The sequence below is a fragment of the Xiphophorus maculatus genome, chromosome 15 (assembly GCF_002775205.1).
Source record: "Xiphophorus maculatus strain JP 163 A chromosome 15, X_maculatus-5.0-male, whole genome shotgun sequence".
Classification (NCBI taxonomy): Eukaryota; Metazoa; Chordata; class Actinopteri; order Cyprinodontiformes; family Poeciliidae; genus Xiphophorus; species Xiphophorus maculatus.
This window is the reverse complement of record NC_036457.1, coordinates 15,044,758-15,061,677: the sequence shown is the minus strand read 5'-3', so window position 1 is coordinate 15,061,677 and position 16,920 is coordinate 15,044,758. Positions and strand designations below refer to the sequence as shown.

The 16,920-nt window shown below is 41.3% G+C and overlaps 1 protein-coding gene across 1 annotated transcript; it reads left to right on the top strand.

Annotated features, from left to right (window-relative positions):
* The first annotated feature begins 2,539 nt into the window (after positions 1-2,539).
* dll4 (delta like canonical Notch ligand 4) lies at positions 2,540-13,362 on the top strand. Its single transcript, XM_005815868.3, has 11 exons — positions 2,540-3,017; positions 3,166-3,426; positions 3,844-3,901; positions 4,513-4,776; positions 7,677-7,737; positions 8,907-9,037; positions 9,235-9,404; positions 9,493-9,712; positions 10,181-10,910; positions 11,630-11,738; positions 12,175-13,362. The coding sequence occupies exons 1-11, from the start codon at positions 2,964-2,966 to the stop codon at positions 12,178-12,180; spliced, it is 2,064 nt and encodes a 687-aa protein (XP_005815925.1). The 5' UTR covers positions 2,540-2,963; the 3' UTR covers positions 12,181-13,362.
* Positions 13,363-16,920: the final 3,558 nt, after the last annotated feature.

Here is a 16,920-nt window from a genome sequence, read left to right as displayed (position 1 = left end):
ATGAAAAGAAAAGGACATAAGTACCCTCTCCTCTCTATTCATAGTGTGGAGGGGTTTTTTATTATCACCTTTGCTCACCTGTTAAATACATCAACTGTGGTTGTCACACTTTTTTATTGCCATTTCATGTTACCTCGACTGAAACAGATGGCTATAAAACGAGATAAGCGAGGCAATATCCACGATTAAAACCCATCACCGGCACCAACCAAAGAAGACCAACCTGGAATTAAAAAGTCAAAACAACAAAAGAGCACAATGCACAAAAGTTCAAAGTGTGCATGGCAGCAACAGATTTATCCTTTTGTACAAAAAAACAAAAAACAATCAGAAATAACCATCAAGCATCTTATGTCAACAAGTAGCAGAAGGAGATGTAGGGCCACATAGACATTAAAATACAGTTCACCAAGCCAATGCCATTGTGTCTCTGTGGACTCGCTGCAGACAACAGGTGTGTCAATATGACATGCATTCAGCCAGTCCATCATGTCTGCCTCCTATGAACACTGAACAAATATAGATGATCTCCATTTTCACTCTCAGTTGTGCACAGTTTATCAGTGGAAAATGACAGATAACAAGCAAATATGCTGAAATCAGAGAGAAAATTGTAAGAGAGACTGTCCAAGTCCTGCGTTATACTTTTGTTTTTTAAAAACAGAATGGAATATCATCTAAAATATGACCGGGGTTGGATGTAGGGTTTTTTGGGGGGGATTTATTCTTTTTTGTAAGTTCAAACAATGCTGTTTAAACATTGGCAACCATAAGCTTTTAGTTTTTTATGACTATCTAAGGCTGACTACTTCTTATCGTCACGGAAAAACAGATAAATGGTTAGTTGTTTTTTTTATTCCATAAGTCTCATAGAAATGTATCTTAAACAAAGATGTTGAAAGTTAGGCCTGGTCAATCCCGAAAGCCTTTCAACCACATTTAGATATCAAATTACATCTTTGAAATATGAATATCTTTTTACCGTGAGCTTTAACCACAAATTTCGAGATGTGGGATGACACAATGCAATGTGTTGATACTTTGATATTAATTCAATTAAAAAATACTTTATTATTATTATTATTATTATTATTATTATTATTATTATTATTATTATTATTATTATTATTATTATTATTATTATTAACTACTCCTAAAAGTTATTTTTTCCTAAACGTTAGTGAAGTAAATGTAACTGAGTAAATATACATTAGCGTAGCTATTGAATTTTGGTGTCTCTGCTCCTTGGGCATATGATGCGCTTGGACTTTTATCACCCACCAGATGGTACAAATGAGAGAAACAGGCGATTGGATAACAAATACTTGAAATCAAACTATAAACCAAGTAATGCGCCGTTGGAATGCTGAGAGGGGAAAAAAAACATTTGTACTTTAGAGAAATATAACAATCATTTTGGGCTCGCATTTTCCGTAAAGCTTTTACGCTTGGGTTAGAACTAGACATGTCTTTTCTTTTGATAAACTGGTTGATTCATCCAATCCTGAGAACCTGGAGCTTGAAATAGCCTGATTCTCCTGAAGGCCACAAGTAAGAGAACGAGAGAGAGAGAGAGAGAGAGAGAGAGAGAGAGAGAGAGAGAGAGAGAGAGAGAGAGAGAGAGAGAGAGAGAGAGAGAGAGAGAGAGAGAGAGAGAGAGAGAGAGAGAGAATGGGGGTAGAAGGAAAGGGAGGGACGGAGAGAGGGAGAGTGCTGATTTGCATACAGCTGAATAGTCCCGTCCAGCACAGAACACCCGCATGAGGGCGAGAGAGAGACACGCGCGACAACAATAGGAGGCACGCTGCTATTAACCGTAAAATGTAGGGGTGGGCACGAAAGGGCACACGCCAGGTACAAGATGAAACACGCCCACAGTCGCAGTAAAAAGCAGTGATTTAGCGTAAGCACCAACAATCGGGTGTAAAATCAAAGGATTGCTCGTGTTTTCTTGAGGGCATTGATCACATTCTAAATCGAAACACATATTTCACATCGCATCGGTTTGGCGTCTAAAAGCATATACAATTAACCAGCTACACCACTGCAATTCAGTTGGTTTAACTTTGAAGTTAACTATTGGTTTACCGTTTAATCTTATTTCTGTTGCCATTGTGTGTGATCCATCCCCGGGGAGACTCCCATGTGGGCCCTGTCAGAGTGCTGTCTCCGGGCGGACGAATGGTCCCCAAACCTGTAGTGAGGGGCTGATTAGGCGTGCAATTGAGTGGAACCAACTGCAAAAACAGTACACGAAGAAATACCCTAATTGAATTGATCCTCTCTACACTCAAAGTTTTGTCTCCTCTTACATTGTCCGCTTGCGTAAAGCATTCCAGTGCGCGCACTCGGTTGTAAAAAAAAAAAATCATTTACAAATGTTCCGGGTTCGTTAATAGTGGTGGGGCACCTCATTGCCATTGAGGATTAAATCTGGATAATTGTTGTTAGGGTGGAAAGGAAGGGGGTTGAATATGTGAACGGGGGCGGTGCCATGTTGGGTGAGTGACAGTTTATGTAATGAGCCGCGCAGTGTACATCTATATATCCAGGAGGAGACGCTCTACGGTTCATTCACTAGTAATAAGAAGGCTGATGAACGTCCGTGGCGCACTGACGCACCGAGTTCAGCACCAAAACAAGCTTTGAGCCTTTACACGCACTCAGCGGAGGGACACACTGTGGAGTATACACAAGGAGAGGACGCCTGCTGAGCGAAAGACGCGCGGCTGTGGATATTCTGGTCTTCCCTCGGCTTCTGGATAACTTTGAGATTTGGGAACCGTTCCTCTGGACCCTTTTGACGCACGGCAACAAGGAGCTTTCGGAGGATTTATGTGTGTTTTTTAGATTGTTGCTTTTGCCAAAAACAAATCATTTTCTTGGGCTTAAATACTTGGGAGTAAGGAGGCTTTGCGGTTTCTGGCGGCTGGTGACACGGCTGCCCTGGAGAAACGAGAAGGATGGCAGCCTGGTTCACCTTTACCATCGCCTTCAGCACCACGTTAATATTACAGGTATGAAGGAGGATGAAGAATGAGGATCGAAAACAAGCGATGAGACGGTTGTTGTCGTTTTGTTTTCACGCTTTCTCAAATAACGTCTCACTTTCCCTCCCCTTATTTATTTATTTATTTATTTTTATTTTTTGTTACATTATTTTAGGTATTTGGCTCGGGAGTTTTTGAGGTAGATCTCCATGAATTTAAAAACCACAAAGGCTTGCTGGCAAACGGGAACGCGTGCACGCCCAGCTGCAGGACTTATTTCAAAATTTGCCTGAAGAACTACCAGGCTGTGGTGTCGCCAGGTGACTGCATCTTTGGGAGTAGGGAGACACCGGTGCTGGGGACGAACTCTTTCAGCGCCAAGGACAGCGGCACTTTACCCAGACCCATTCAAATCCCCTTCAAGTTCGGATGGCCGGTAAGGGCGTGGAAGGCGCGCAGCATAAATGCATCCACGTTATTATTTTTGTGTCATAGCAGCGGCCCCCATTGTGCTGCGTTATTGTTGTTGTTGTTGTTGTTGTTGTTTTTAACGGGGGAGCAGCTGTGCGTTTTGGGAGCGCACCGGTTATTGGTCCGCTCGTCTAATCCATGTCATTAGGTAATGCTCTGGCGACGACCAGATTGCGCCGCTACGACGTCGCTCACTTTAAAGTCTACAGGGGCCATACACTGTGCTGTATATGGTTCACTGCAACTCATACATGTCTCCATACATCCTAACTGTAATACATATGAACTACGACACAGAATCAGAAAGAAAGAAAAAAACATTTAAAAGTTGTGAAATTATAAACTAAACAGTTTCACCGACTGCGTGTGTTTTTCTCCTCAGGGGTCATTTTCATTAATTATTGAGGCCTGGCATTCACCTTATGGAAATCTACCTGTAGGTGAGTGCAACATATACTACCACAGGAGGGAGCTCTTCTTAGCTTTTTTTCCCCCCCCTGTTTCCTATTCACAGATTAAAAATTAAAACATGGCTATATTTGATTCTAAGTGGCCGATTAAACATTTACTTCTTAATCGTAATGTTAAATGTCAATACTTTGAGACATTTTTCACGCCTCTGCGTCCCTTTATTATGAACTTCAGAGCACCTTTTTCATTCTTATGCCCAATACAATTGAACTTCCTCTAGTTTTATTTTTGGCGTGGGAAAGAGCTGTGGGCTCTTGGTGAGAATACACAGCGCCTGCCAAAAGCCCCTGACTACATCTTCCTGTATTTTACACCTTACTCTGTTCTGCCCTTTGGAAGAGGGGACTGGGCCTGGGAATGTTTTTTTTTTCTGCTGACAGGAAAAAAAGAGGAAATTTCGACCTGAGTTTATCTTTCATCTCAGCTATATGGGATTTGATTAAGGGATGCAGTTACTAAGACGAAACTGGATTACTCTTTGACCTAATCATCACAAGACAGCTGCATATTTAAATTAAAAAAAACATTTAACTGTTTTAATTTCTTTCTCTCTTTCTAATTGATCTTTCATCTTTTACAGATATCAACAATCCAGACTTTATGATTAGCTTTTTTGCCATCCAAAGACAGTTGGGTGTAGGAACCGACTGGTCCCAGGACACACAAACCGAGAAACAGACGGAGCTTAGATATTCCTATCGGTTCATCTGCAACGAGAGCTACTATGGGGAAAGTTGTTCCAAAAAGTGCACGCCCAGAGACGACCGGTTCGGTCACTACACCTGCACCAGGGATGGTCAGCTGTCTTGTCTTCCCGGCTGGAAAGGGAAATACTGTGAAGAACGTAAGCCGAATCTTTTGGTTTCTCACCTGGCTGCCTTTCGATATAAACTGAAAGTCTTGGTCTGAACTTGACCGCTGATATTTATTTTGCAATCTAAGATTATGAGCCATTAGATGCTCCCTGTGCAACCACAGGTAAGGAGCTTGACTTTCTTATTGTATTTATGCCAAGAAAAGAAGTCACAGATAAAGATGTTATCCCCACTGAGGTCCAGATCTTCAGCCAGAGATTTCCTAATAATACCTTTGTCTGTCAGGCGGTTTTGTTGTGTAATGCTCCTCGATGGCCCATTTCTATCACATAATTCTGAAATGTAACTGGTTGTGGGATTGTAAACACAACATTGAACTGGTTGGAACCTACTTGACCACATTGCTGACCCACACTCTGAAAAGCTCCAAATGAGCCCACAGGAGAGCCCCTGATGTCATTTTAGTCCCAAAATACCGAAGGGCGCCCCCGCTCCCTTTCACCAAAAACAAATTAATCAAAGAGTAGATTGGAAGGAGGCACCGTGAGAGTAATAGCTACCATGTGCTGGATATGTGACCACACGGGTGACAGTGGATCTGTCATCCATGTCACACTGGTGGTGAAAGAGAAACTGGCATGCACTATTTTGACCGTGGCGCCAAATTCTAACCAGATGGGCTCACGTGTTGCAATTACGCACACACATCAATCGTGCGTGACTACAGAAAATATACATGGGAGAAGACAGATTGAGCGTCTTTCAGACACCATAATTTCCACTCCGCTCCCACACGCCCATGCATGGATGTGAGCAAGACTGTTCATTTGGGTTTAGTGTAACTTACACTTAGAGACTGCTGAGCCGACACAATGCAAAAGCAAACTAAGCAGCTGTTTAGAGGACCCAAACCAACAGGGGGCACCAAAGAGAACTAGAATTGTCACATGCTTTACAATGCACTTTTTTTTCTAAGTAAATCAGAAAATTGTTGTTGAACAGGTTAACATTTTGGAAGTAGGCCACATAAACTAGCCTAATTAAGTACAAATTAAGGTCAATATTTTGACACAAAAGTATCTCAATTATTTCTTTAAAGGTCCAAATGAAAATAAAGGCATAGTCTGTTAGATAGCTACCATTTTCTACCAACACAGCAACTAAGGCATTCTTTCTGTAAGATTAGAAACCACATTTGTTTTGATATTTAAGGTATTTAAGTGCCATCAATCCATAAGGCACATAAAGCAGCACACATTTGGTTACTGTGTGACAGTATTTTTTAATTGTAAGCCATAATAATGCTTATGCAAGATGTGTAATGCATAAACATTCAAACATTGATGATAAAAACAGAGCCAGCCCAAGGCACAAGGGTGTTAAGGACCCTGAACCAAAGTTTAGGGTCCTTAGGTCTGCAGGTGCCCCCTATGCATGCCGGATTTGTAAAATGAAGATAGAAATGTCAAAACTTTGAAATTAAGTTGCATTTAAAAGTAATGGACCCACTTTTAATGAGAGTTTAATAAATAGCAATTTTAAGTTATTAAAAAAAATCTCTCAATTTGTAATTACTTTGGATTTAAAATGCATTAGAAATCATTAGTTGTAACATTACAAAGAGAAATATTTGTGGTTTAAGTCAGTTTTAGTTTATCATTCAATCATTTTTACTCTATGCAACAAAGTTTGTTGTGAAACATAATCCTATGAAAATTAGCTTCCAAAGCAACTGAGTATATTTACAATAAATATTATTTATTTTACTATTTATTTATTTAATGAATGTGAGTTAAATAAAAGAAATTGTTGATGTACAATGTATTTTGTTTAACGCACAATACTCAAACAATCAGGCTTGAAAAGTGTAAAAGAAGTATTAGTGATACTGTAAGAGCTTGTGGGTGTTAGAAAAGGTTTTCCGAAATAAAACTCTGCTTAAGGGAACATACAACATTGAGCGGCCTCAGTGTACAACTATTAATTGAGCAGCGGTACTTGATAGCAATTAGGACCCCCATCTCACTCCTAATCAAAAGCTGTTTAAGCTCCTATATAGCGTTGGGCCAGCTGGCTCTGGGAGCGTTTTTAATACAAATTGAAACGGAAGCTGAACTTTTCCTTTTTCTTACCTACCCTCAATATCCGTCTTATAATGCGATTAAAGAAATCATTTGCTATTCGTGTAAAAGAAATTTTGAAGTGAACCCTCGACACAATTTCCCCCTTCAGGGAACACTGTATTCGCGCGTGCCCGGTAACATAATCCGCAGGCGGGAAAGAAGGAGGAGGGGGCGCGCGAGCATCGATAGGAGGAGTCCGGGCGACAGCACGCGCCAAGGTTAATCGCGGCATTATTATCCGCCACGCGCCACCGATGTTTAGCCCCTTCCATTGTTGGGCGCGCGGCAGTAGCAGCTGCAAATATGGCTGCGGCGGACCACAAACAACAATAGTGACAGCTGTCTGCTATTGAGAGCAAGCATCTGTTCCGGACTTAAAGCGGGCCGCTTTACTGTCAGCCGCCTGATATGTTGTCCCGCGAATCAGTGTCATGCAAGACCGGTGCACTTAAAACAGGGCAAACAAACTATCTGCCCTGCCCACCCGCCACAGACCCACACCATCCCATCTCTCTCTTTAAGGGGCAGCTGTAACTAGGGTGTGTCGGACAGGTTTAGATTAATGACCAAAGTTAAAAAAGACTAAAGCCTCACGCACTTCAACATGGACACTCAGAGTGTGCTATTTCGAGAAATTGCCATCTCTTTAGCCTTCATGCTTGTTATTGTGAAGTATTAAAGGATTACCTGACATCTTCACAACCCAGCAGTTATTTTTAAACAATTGTATTTTTCTACAAAGTCAGTGCCTTAGCACTTATTTTTAAAAAGTGACTTATCTTTGTTTTTTTTTCTTTATACTGTAGCTATCTGTCTTGAGGGGTGCAGTGAGAGGAATGGGAACTGCTCCAAACCTGGGGAGTGTGTGTAAGTATCAAATATTATGAAGTGTTGAAATATGTGTTGGGACACAGGCTATGAGAACAGTGTTTGTTGCTTTCACATTTGCTTGTGCTTCTCATCAAGCATCATAGCATATTAATAAGAGAAACTGCACTGTACTCGTCGGTATATTAATAATATCTTTACCTATGTAGTCATTAATGTCCTTAAAAAAACAAGATCTGTACTAAAGTAATGAAACAAAGATTGAAAAAGAGACCAGAGGATGTAAGGTACTAAAACAAACAACAAAAAAATCTAGAAGAATCTAAAACCAGCAAAATATGTACAGTAGAGCATAAAATAAAAATTTAGTCACAGTCAGCATCATACTAGATAGAAAACCAAAGAACCTAAAAGTGTAGTTAACTGAGATTTCAGCAAAACAACCATAACTTCCAAATTTGCAATTTATCTTTAAAACCCCCAAAGAAGAGTATGTAGTAGAGAAGCTATTTTAGTGTAATCCAATAAAAGAGGTTCAGATCTACCAAACTGTGTAAATGACACACTGCTCTCACTAACTTCTCCTCTTCCCACGTTCCCTTCCTGTCACTGCCCCATCCCATTCACTTGCTCAGCAGCAAGAATAATTTGCACACTCAACCCCATCCCTGGGAGAAATTCCTCCTCAAGTTTCTGCTGCTCTCGTTTTAGACATAAATCCATCATTTGCTGTGCAAAAACTGTCCCTAACTGGGAATAAATACTTGAGATATAAAACAATGTGATGATCCTTCTTTGGCTCAAGTGGTTTGACAGAAGTTGCAGCACAACGTACAAAAATAATATTGACTACGCATAACAATTGATCTATAATTATAAGTTGCTTATTCATGATTTTACATCACTTCAGCAAAAGCCTGCTATGTAACTTGTCATTTTGCTGCAGTGAATTTAATCATCATGCAATGTTAATGGGATTTAACTGTGATGGAACATCTGCTAATGTTGCAGAACTGCTCTCTGATTTCTTTAGGTCCTTGCCAGTAAATTCCTAACTAAACTATAACACATGGTTGTTTGCTCTTAATCAATCAAAGTCAATAGCTTGCGTGTTTAAAACAGTTGATGTTTTGTAGTTTTGTGTGCAAAGAAACTCTGATGTTACTCAGAAGAGAGTAATCCAGGAACGTCTGTTGTCATTTCTTCAGATGCAGGGAAGGCTGGCAGGGCACGTTCTGCGACGAGTGCAGGAAGTACCCGGCCTGCAAGCACGGTACCTGCCAGCTGCCATGGCAGTGCAACTGCCAGGAGGGTTGGGGAGGCCTATTATGTGACCAAGGTACGCACACACAACTTTTACCACTTGTTTCTTTTGAGAAAAGATGCTCTCATATTACTAACTTGGAAGCATTAGTAAATTAGGTTTCCCCTAAAGCGTATTCAGAGCTTTCCACGCACACATCAAGAGTAGGTAGCTCTTTTCCCTCCCTTTGCCTCTCTGTAAACAAACCCTCTTTTCTGTCCTCCCCTCTTCAGACCTGAACTTCTGCACCCATCACCATCCCTGTTTGAACGGTGCCACCTGCATGAACACAGGCCAAGGGAGTTACACGTGCACTTGCTTGCCAGGATTCACAGGGGTTAACTGTGAGCTGGAGATGCAAGTATGCGACAGCAACCCCTGCAGGAATGGAGGCATATGCACTGTAAGTTGATTGAATAAGGGATCATACCTGCCGATTGTTGCTTGTGTTATTTGAGGCCTACATTTTTTTTCTTGTTGCATTTCTTAAGAATCTGGAGACCGGCTACAGGTGCACATGTCTCCAAGGTTTTGAGGGTTCCCACTGCGAGCACAACCTGCTGACATGTGCTGACTCCCCGTGCTTCCACGGCGGCAAATGCTGGGAGAAAGACAATGGCCGCAGCTACATGTGCGAGTGTCCTTCCAGCTACACCGGACTCAACTGTGAGAAGAGAGTGGACAAATGCACGTCGCTTCCCTGTGCTAATGGTACGGTCTTCCTCTGCTCTTTGGCCTCCCATACCCCCCTTTTCTGAACTTCCCCTCGCTACCCCTCTGTCTCCCCACCACCAAGCTTTTAAATTCCTGCTGCTGGAAGCAGTATGGAACAACAGGAATTGTTGGGAACTTGGTGTCTATTGTCTTCTACATAAACATTCGGCAGCTCGGAGCAACGGCTTGTAAATGTCACCACAGCTTGCTGCGGTTGTTGGTGAAAGGCAATAAATATCCAAACGCAGTTCAGTTTTGTGTCTTCTTGTAAACATGCAGCCTTCTAAGATATTGTTCTCTGTTGAGGACAACAATACACAGTATTGTGGTCGCAATGGATTTGACAAAGATGTGTGAACCCAAGAGGGATTAAGTTCCTTGTGATTTTGAAATGCTTGTCACTGAAGTGTTTCTCACTATGAAATGTATGTACTTAGTCATCATTGTCCATTTTATCCTTTTTAGGTGGTCTGTGTCTGCTCCAAGGTGGCATGCGCATGTGTAGCTGTCGCGCAGGGTTCACTGGACAACGCTGCGAGATCAACATCAACGAATGTGCTGGAAACCCATGCCTTAATGGAGGAACCTGCCAAGACCGAATAAATGACTATGCCTGCATTTGCCCCGCGGGCTATGGTGGACGAAACTGTGACAGAATCCTGGACGAGTGTTTCGTACGGCCATGTCTCAACGGAGGCATTTGCACCACAGGCAGTGGTCCAGGGAAGACTCCGGCAGCCTGCACCTGTCCTCCAGGCTACACCGGGCCTCTGTGTGAATCCTTCGCCACCTTCACCTCTCCAGTGACGGGCGACGATGGTTTCCAGTGGGTGGCGGTCTCTCTGGCAATGGGTCTGGTTGCGCTGCTGGTTCTACTGTGCATGGTGGGATTTGCTTTGAGGCACATCCACAGGCAGGCGCAAGGTCAAGGAGCAGAAACGGAGACTATGAACAACCTTTCGAAGGTGCAAAGTGATAACTTGATCCCAGCATCGCAGCTGAAAAACACCAACCAGAAACTCAGTCTGGAGGTGGACTGTGACTCAGAAAAATCAAACTTTATCCACAAAAACTATCACTTGGACTCTTACAACTCTAAAACAAAGGATTTTAAGGACGAAAAGTCACAAGAAGATAAAAGTCTTATTTATGACAAGAGTTTAGAAGATAAAATGCCTTTGAGCAGAATGTACAGGTAAGGGGAAACACTCTTTCAAAGCAACACTTTCGGGATTTTTTTAAGGGATGTTCTGTTAAAAGGTTCTAAGCATTTAACACTTTCAGTAGATAAATCTTTTGGCGTCTTCAAGCTCCAGGAAGATAAAGCTAACGGCTACTCCAAGAGGGTCCAACACCAAAGCATGCTTATGTAACTCAAATAAGAAAAACATTTTAGCAATTTACGTAAATACTATTTTATGAATCTTTTAACTGTAAAGGTTCACTGCATTATCTTTTTTCTTTTATATTACTCAGTGTAAGTGAAAGCAACTTATTGTACATTGGATTTGTTTTAATGCGTAGAAGTCTCCTTTAGTCTTGACCTCTGACTAGCCATTAGCTTTAACCCCAGATTTAAAACAAAAATAATAGCCAAGAAACACCTACACAGTTATCTACTACAGAGAATAAACTTGCTGTGTATAACCTTTTAATACAACCTCCCTTCAAAGAATCTGAAGAATACATAAAAAGCACTCAAACTGCATCAATGACGTCCTGCTATGGTAGAAATGCTAAGAAGATTTCCCTCTTACTTAAGGCCACGATTTTGTTTGTGTGAACACATCAGCTTGTTTTTTTTACTAGCTTGGAAGGAAAACTTTGAATTGTTCCTCACCTGCAGTTGCTAACACACAGTTGTCCCTTGTGAGTATTTTTTACATTGATACAACTTTCGCTTTGTGTTTGAAGTGAAAAGCCAGAGTGTAGGATATCTACAATATGTTCCTCAAGAGACTCCATGTACCAGTCGGTATTTGTTATAGCTGAGGAGCGGAGGGAGTGCGTCATAGCAACTGAGGTAAGCATTTTCTTGGATTTTAAACGCATTACTTTGTCCCAAGTGCACTATCCCTCAATAATGATCAGGCTATTTATGGAAGAACTGTAGATTTTTGGAGTTAAGATTGGGAAATCCCATATATATGCATTATTGGTTTCTGTAAGTTAGACTGAATGTTCTTTATCTTGGCCACGTGATAACCTAAAATCCTTACGCATAATGTTTTCTCACACATGTTTGGCTCTGCTTGGTCTCAAAGGTACTATATATTTTATTTTTGTGGCATTTGGCAGAATTCTTTTTATCTTTCCAAGTTAAATATAAAAGAGAATAACTTATGAACTATTACGACGCTTGGAAAATCTTTTGTTTTAATTGATTCATACAGTTCAGAACAACCAAATAGACTTGGTTTTTACTCTAATTTCTCTTCGCCTCTTTGTTTCTCCCACAGGTATAGACTGCGAGGGGTCAGAGAAGTTTTGGACGCATAACTGAGACACAATCGAGACAGAATGTAATGTTCTGGATTGTTTACAAAATGCTGAGAGGAGTCCGGGGATTGTTTTAGATGCTCATCGCTGCTCTGAAACACTGAAGAACTGTTGAGGGCCGAGACGTTAGCCCTGTAAAAGAAATCGAAACCCGACAGAAGGAGGACAGGGCTGACCGACCTAATGTTGACCAAGTGTTTGTATGCAGAGCATGTACAATGATGGACCTTCCCCAATGGATGGAAGGCAAATAAGACTGACCAGATGTGGTTTGAAGATGGACAAAGCATCTGGGAAATGATCGTTTAGCATCTCAGCCAACCTGGACAGCTAAAGGAAGAAAGAAAGGTGGATATTTGCCCCTCGTATCTGACCTGGCCTTGTTTGATAATCATGATGACTTTGAAAGCCAACCAATCAGAAATAAAAGGTGCCTAAGATCTGACTCTCCAAATCACCCCAGCCCCTCCTCCCCCATCGTTCCCTCCTCAATAATCACTCCTGCCAGCTTTGCCTGCTATGCAAGACTCAGGGTCGAAAGGAGTGAATTCACCCGCTGTCCCAGTCCAGCGTCGGCAACAACGAGAGCTACGAATATGCGAAAATATCCCTCAGCTGTTCATCACGTTGGAAAAAGACGGGACTAGTTGGACTTGGCCAGCGCAAGGGTGGAGATTGTATGCAGCCCAAATTCACTACAGAAGCCTTAAAAAGAGGGGGTTTCAATGCTAAATGTGTGCCCTTGTCTGTTCTTTGTTCATTTGCACTACCATAAAAAAACCTAGAATGGAAAACAAGAGAACACTTTTTAATCAACAGGGATTTCACGAGAAAAACCACAGGAGCCCAACAGTCAGCGCAGTGCCAGCAAAATCCCAGAGAAAGTGTGGATAGGAATGTATTTCTTATGCAGGCTAAAGACAAAAATAACTGAGTCAAAAGGAGAAGGAAAAGACTGTCACACCACTGCCTGCCTATAGTAAATTTCAAAAACGTAGAAAAACCAATAATGTAATTTTTTAAATGATTATTTTCAGAGTTTAATTTAAATATGACACTGCTCTTTATATGTTTTATAATATTATTTTGTATATAATGCATATTTATAAGGACCAAACTTCTGAAGAATAAAACTGTTTGTCACTAAATGGAAGAAAAGAAAGTTATTTTTGGGGGAGTTTTCTAAACAATGACGTTGACAAGAAACGATGCCATGTGTTGTGTGCTTATTTATATTTGGTTTTAAAGATTTTGAGTTGTGAAAGTCAGCTGTTTCCCTGCACTCGCACATTTTATAGCACCTCTTAAAGAAGTGAAACTCGGGGCTAAATTTAAAATGAGAGTCGAGATTAAAAGGTTTGTATACGATGAGAACGATATGCAAAAATAATTTAAATAGATAGCTTTGACATCAACAAAACAAAACAAGTATTTACAATGCAGGTAGCTTATTGCAATGTGCAATTTAAATGAAAAAATTACTAAAAAGAAGCTCTTTCAAATATTTAAGATTTTGTCGTCTTATAGCAGAAGGTCAAGTTTCTGGGTGCCATCTTGGTTACGAGTTATGGCAGAATGGAGCAGGAGATGGATAGATGCATAGAGGTCTTGTCTTGATGTAAATCAGCCTGGTGTGTTAGGGTGAAATCGAACAAAGTCAACAAGTTAAACTCTTTCCTTACAGTCATCCACATTTTGGTCATCACTTAAGGAGGTTTATCATGAACAAGAAAACAATACCCTGGATACAAACAGCTAAAATGGTCTTCTACTGTCAGACAGCTGCACTCACCCTTAGAGAAAGGGTCCACATTAAGCTGAAGAGTGTATTTGCATTGACACCAAAGTTCCCAACAGTTGCATCTGATGCTTTATTTCCCCAGGACGTACTTATAGGCCATGTACCTAAAGAAAAACATCTGGCTTCATATATACATAAGGCAGGGTGTCATCAGTGTACCACTCAAAACTGATACATGTCACTGTATGAGAAAACATGTACATAATAGTTTTTATTAAACAACAGACTCCAGCGACAACTAGGCTGTAGCTGACATGTTGATGTTGCAGTACCCAACGATTCTTTTAGAATCGGTTCTCTTCAGAAGCGATGTTTCTGAAAAAACTATCCTTAACTGAAGTCCAGTTATCACATTTGTCTCGGCAGACTTTACCAAGACATATCAAGTGTTTGTTGGATTCATAAATGCTGTACCATTGATTCCGATTAGATATCCTACTGTCTATAAGAAGAGGTTGGAATCAGTGGTGTCAGATGCAGCATTGAGGTCCAGCCCTAACACAATGACTAGGTCACATAGAGACAAAAAGCTCCCTTGTTTGTAGCATCACTACCTCGAGTAATTCCTGGAAACGCTTTTGGCTCCTACTCCACTCACCCACCCTTTCTCTCTCTGTATCTCTCTCTCTCTGGCCCCTAAATTGGCTTGAAATTCAAATCCGTTTCCAGGGAAACCACCCCCTCGAGCTGGAAATGGTGAAACAAAGCCAAGGCGCGGGGCAAAGGGGAACCTCAAGCCCCTCACCCCTCTCGTAATGCTCGTATAGCCAGCCAAACAGATGCCGTGTGGGGGGAGCTCGCAGAGTGAGTCTGTGGTGCCATAAAAACAGCAGCATATGCCATGCCTCTCACCTCGTGTGCATGACCCACACTGCGCACATATCTCCTCCCATAAAAAAAAAAAAAATACTGAGGCTCTTGCAGGCTCCCCAACTGCCTGCTTCCCCCTCAGGGTTAGGAGCAATATTTCAATGCCCGGTACTATACCACCCACTCCAGTAAACAAAGCTGGGGGAGAGGCCCTGGCACGGGTCCCCCACGTCATCAGAGGGGAGGGCCAAACCAGATGGGAGCCAGTGAATCTGGGAGGAATCCACATAAATAAAAAGGTATCTGCTTTAGAAAAGTTGTCAGAACAAACTGATTAATCTAGACAGCTCCAACAGATTGTTGCTCAAAATGACCCCGTCTTGTCTTATTCTTCATCGCTCGTCCGGATTTTGAAAATGCCTTCTGTCTCCAATTAACAGAGATCCCGTAAGAGTCAACACCCACTAATCAAGAGCAATCAACACTCGGCATAGAATTTGTTGGGGTTTTTTTTTTGTTTTTTTGCCCTCCTCGCACACATCCTGTCAACAGTTTGACCTGGGCATCCTCATCTCCCAGATTGTAAAATTACTGCAAAAAAAAAGAAAACAGAAAAGTTTGGAAAAAGGAACTTCCTGCTCCGCTCAAGAAAAATATAGATGCCGTCGCAATGATTAATCATCCAGTTAAAGCACCTCGTATTTTGGTCTGCTACCTGACCCAACCTGATAGCTCTCAAGAGTTTCTTCCCATGGTCACCATCCTCACACCAATCAGCAAATGCACACACCCCCTGGTTTGCACTTGCTAGGGCTCTGCTCTTTGGCCTCTGGGTGTCCATAACACAGGCCGGCATTTTCATTGTGTTATAATCACAGCATCCTGTTTGTGACCCAGTGACATCAGTTCCTGTTTCCTCCTTGATTAAAAAATGCAGAACATACCGGCGAGGGCCAGCGGTTTTTCTCACGCATCGCTCCCTTCGTTCTGCTCTGGATCGCACAGATGACTCAAAGTCTCAGGATGCAACCTCAAAATAATACAAAGAGTTGCAAGCAAACACCCCCGATCAGTGTTTTTTACACTGAGGAAATGAGTAACTTTTTCTGTCATTGCCACAGCAACTTTTCCCATTTCGAATGCAGTCGAGGAATCTGGAAGTTCCTCTGTGCTCCTTGCTTTTGTTTTCCTTTTCTTTAAAGAACTGTTGCTTCCACGCAGGAGCTGCAGCTCCTTGTCACCATCTTTAAATTTCTATTTTAGCATTTGTACTTCTTTAATATTTTAGAAATTCAATAGTCCAACACAATACATTTATTTGTTTTTAGCCACCTTATGATGGTTACAGCTGCACTTTCCAAATTAAGCTGTTTTTTGTGTGGTTTTTTTATGTTTTATTGTTTGTTTTTGTTGTCTCTGATTGGTTTAACTTAAAATTGCACTTTACTCTTTTGTTTTTGCTGTTTTGTTTGCAGCTGACTAGCATGCATGCCTCTCCTCAACTGCAGTTATCTCTTTAATTAACACTAGGTGTCAGTAAGAACCCCATGCACAGGAAGGAAGTGGTCAGCAGAAGACCAAACCAAACTCCAACCCCTCTCACTTTCTGTCTATTCAAACAGCATTCCCCATTAAAAATAATTTCAATTACAAGAAAAGATGCCTTTCTGTATAAGTTAGATAAACCCTGTAGAAGATCTGTTTTTGAAACCAGATATTTGCTTCCCCGTATATAAAGACTCATCATCTTCCCCCTTCTGGAACCAAATCAGTCATTTATTTTCCTGTTTTAGGTTAATTAAGACGACTATAATGACTTTTGTTAGCTAAATGCCAGAATAATTACCAAAAGATTTTTTTTTTAAATTTGACTTCAAATTAAGAAGTTTCTATTTTACTGGGTGATTTGAAAATAATAGAATAAAAATTAAAACAGCCTTTATTGACCTACAGAGGGGAAATTCAGAGTTTGGATCAGGCACGTGGATTTCCTTCCACTAGCTTATCAAATTAACTTGCTAGAATTTTGGCCCATCCTTCCTGGTTGTTACTCAGACAGGTTCGTAGACTGCCTTGCTCTCGCATCATTTTAGCT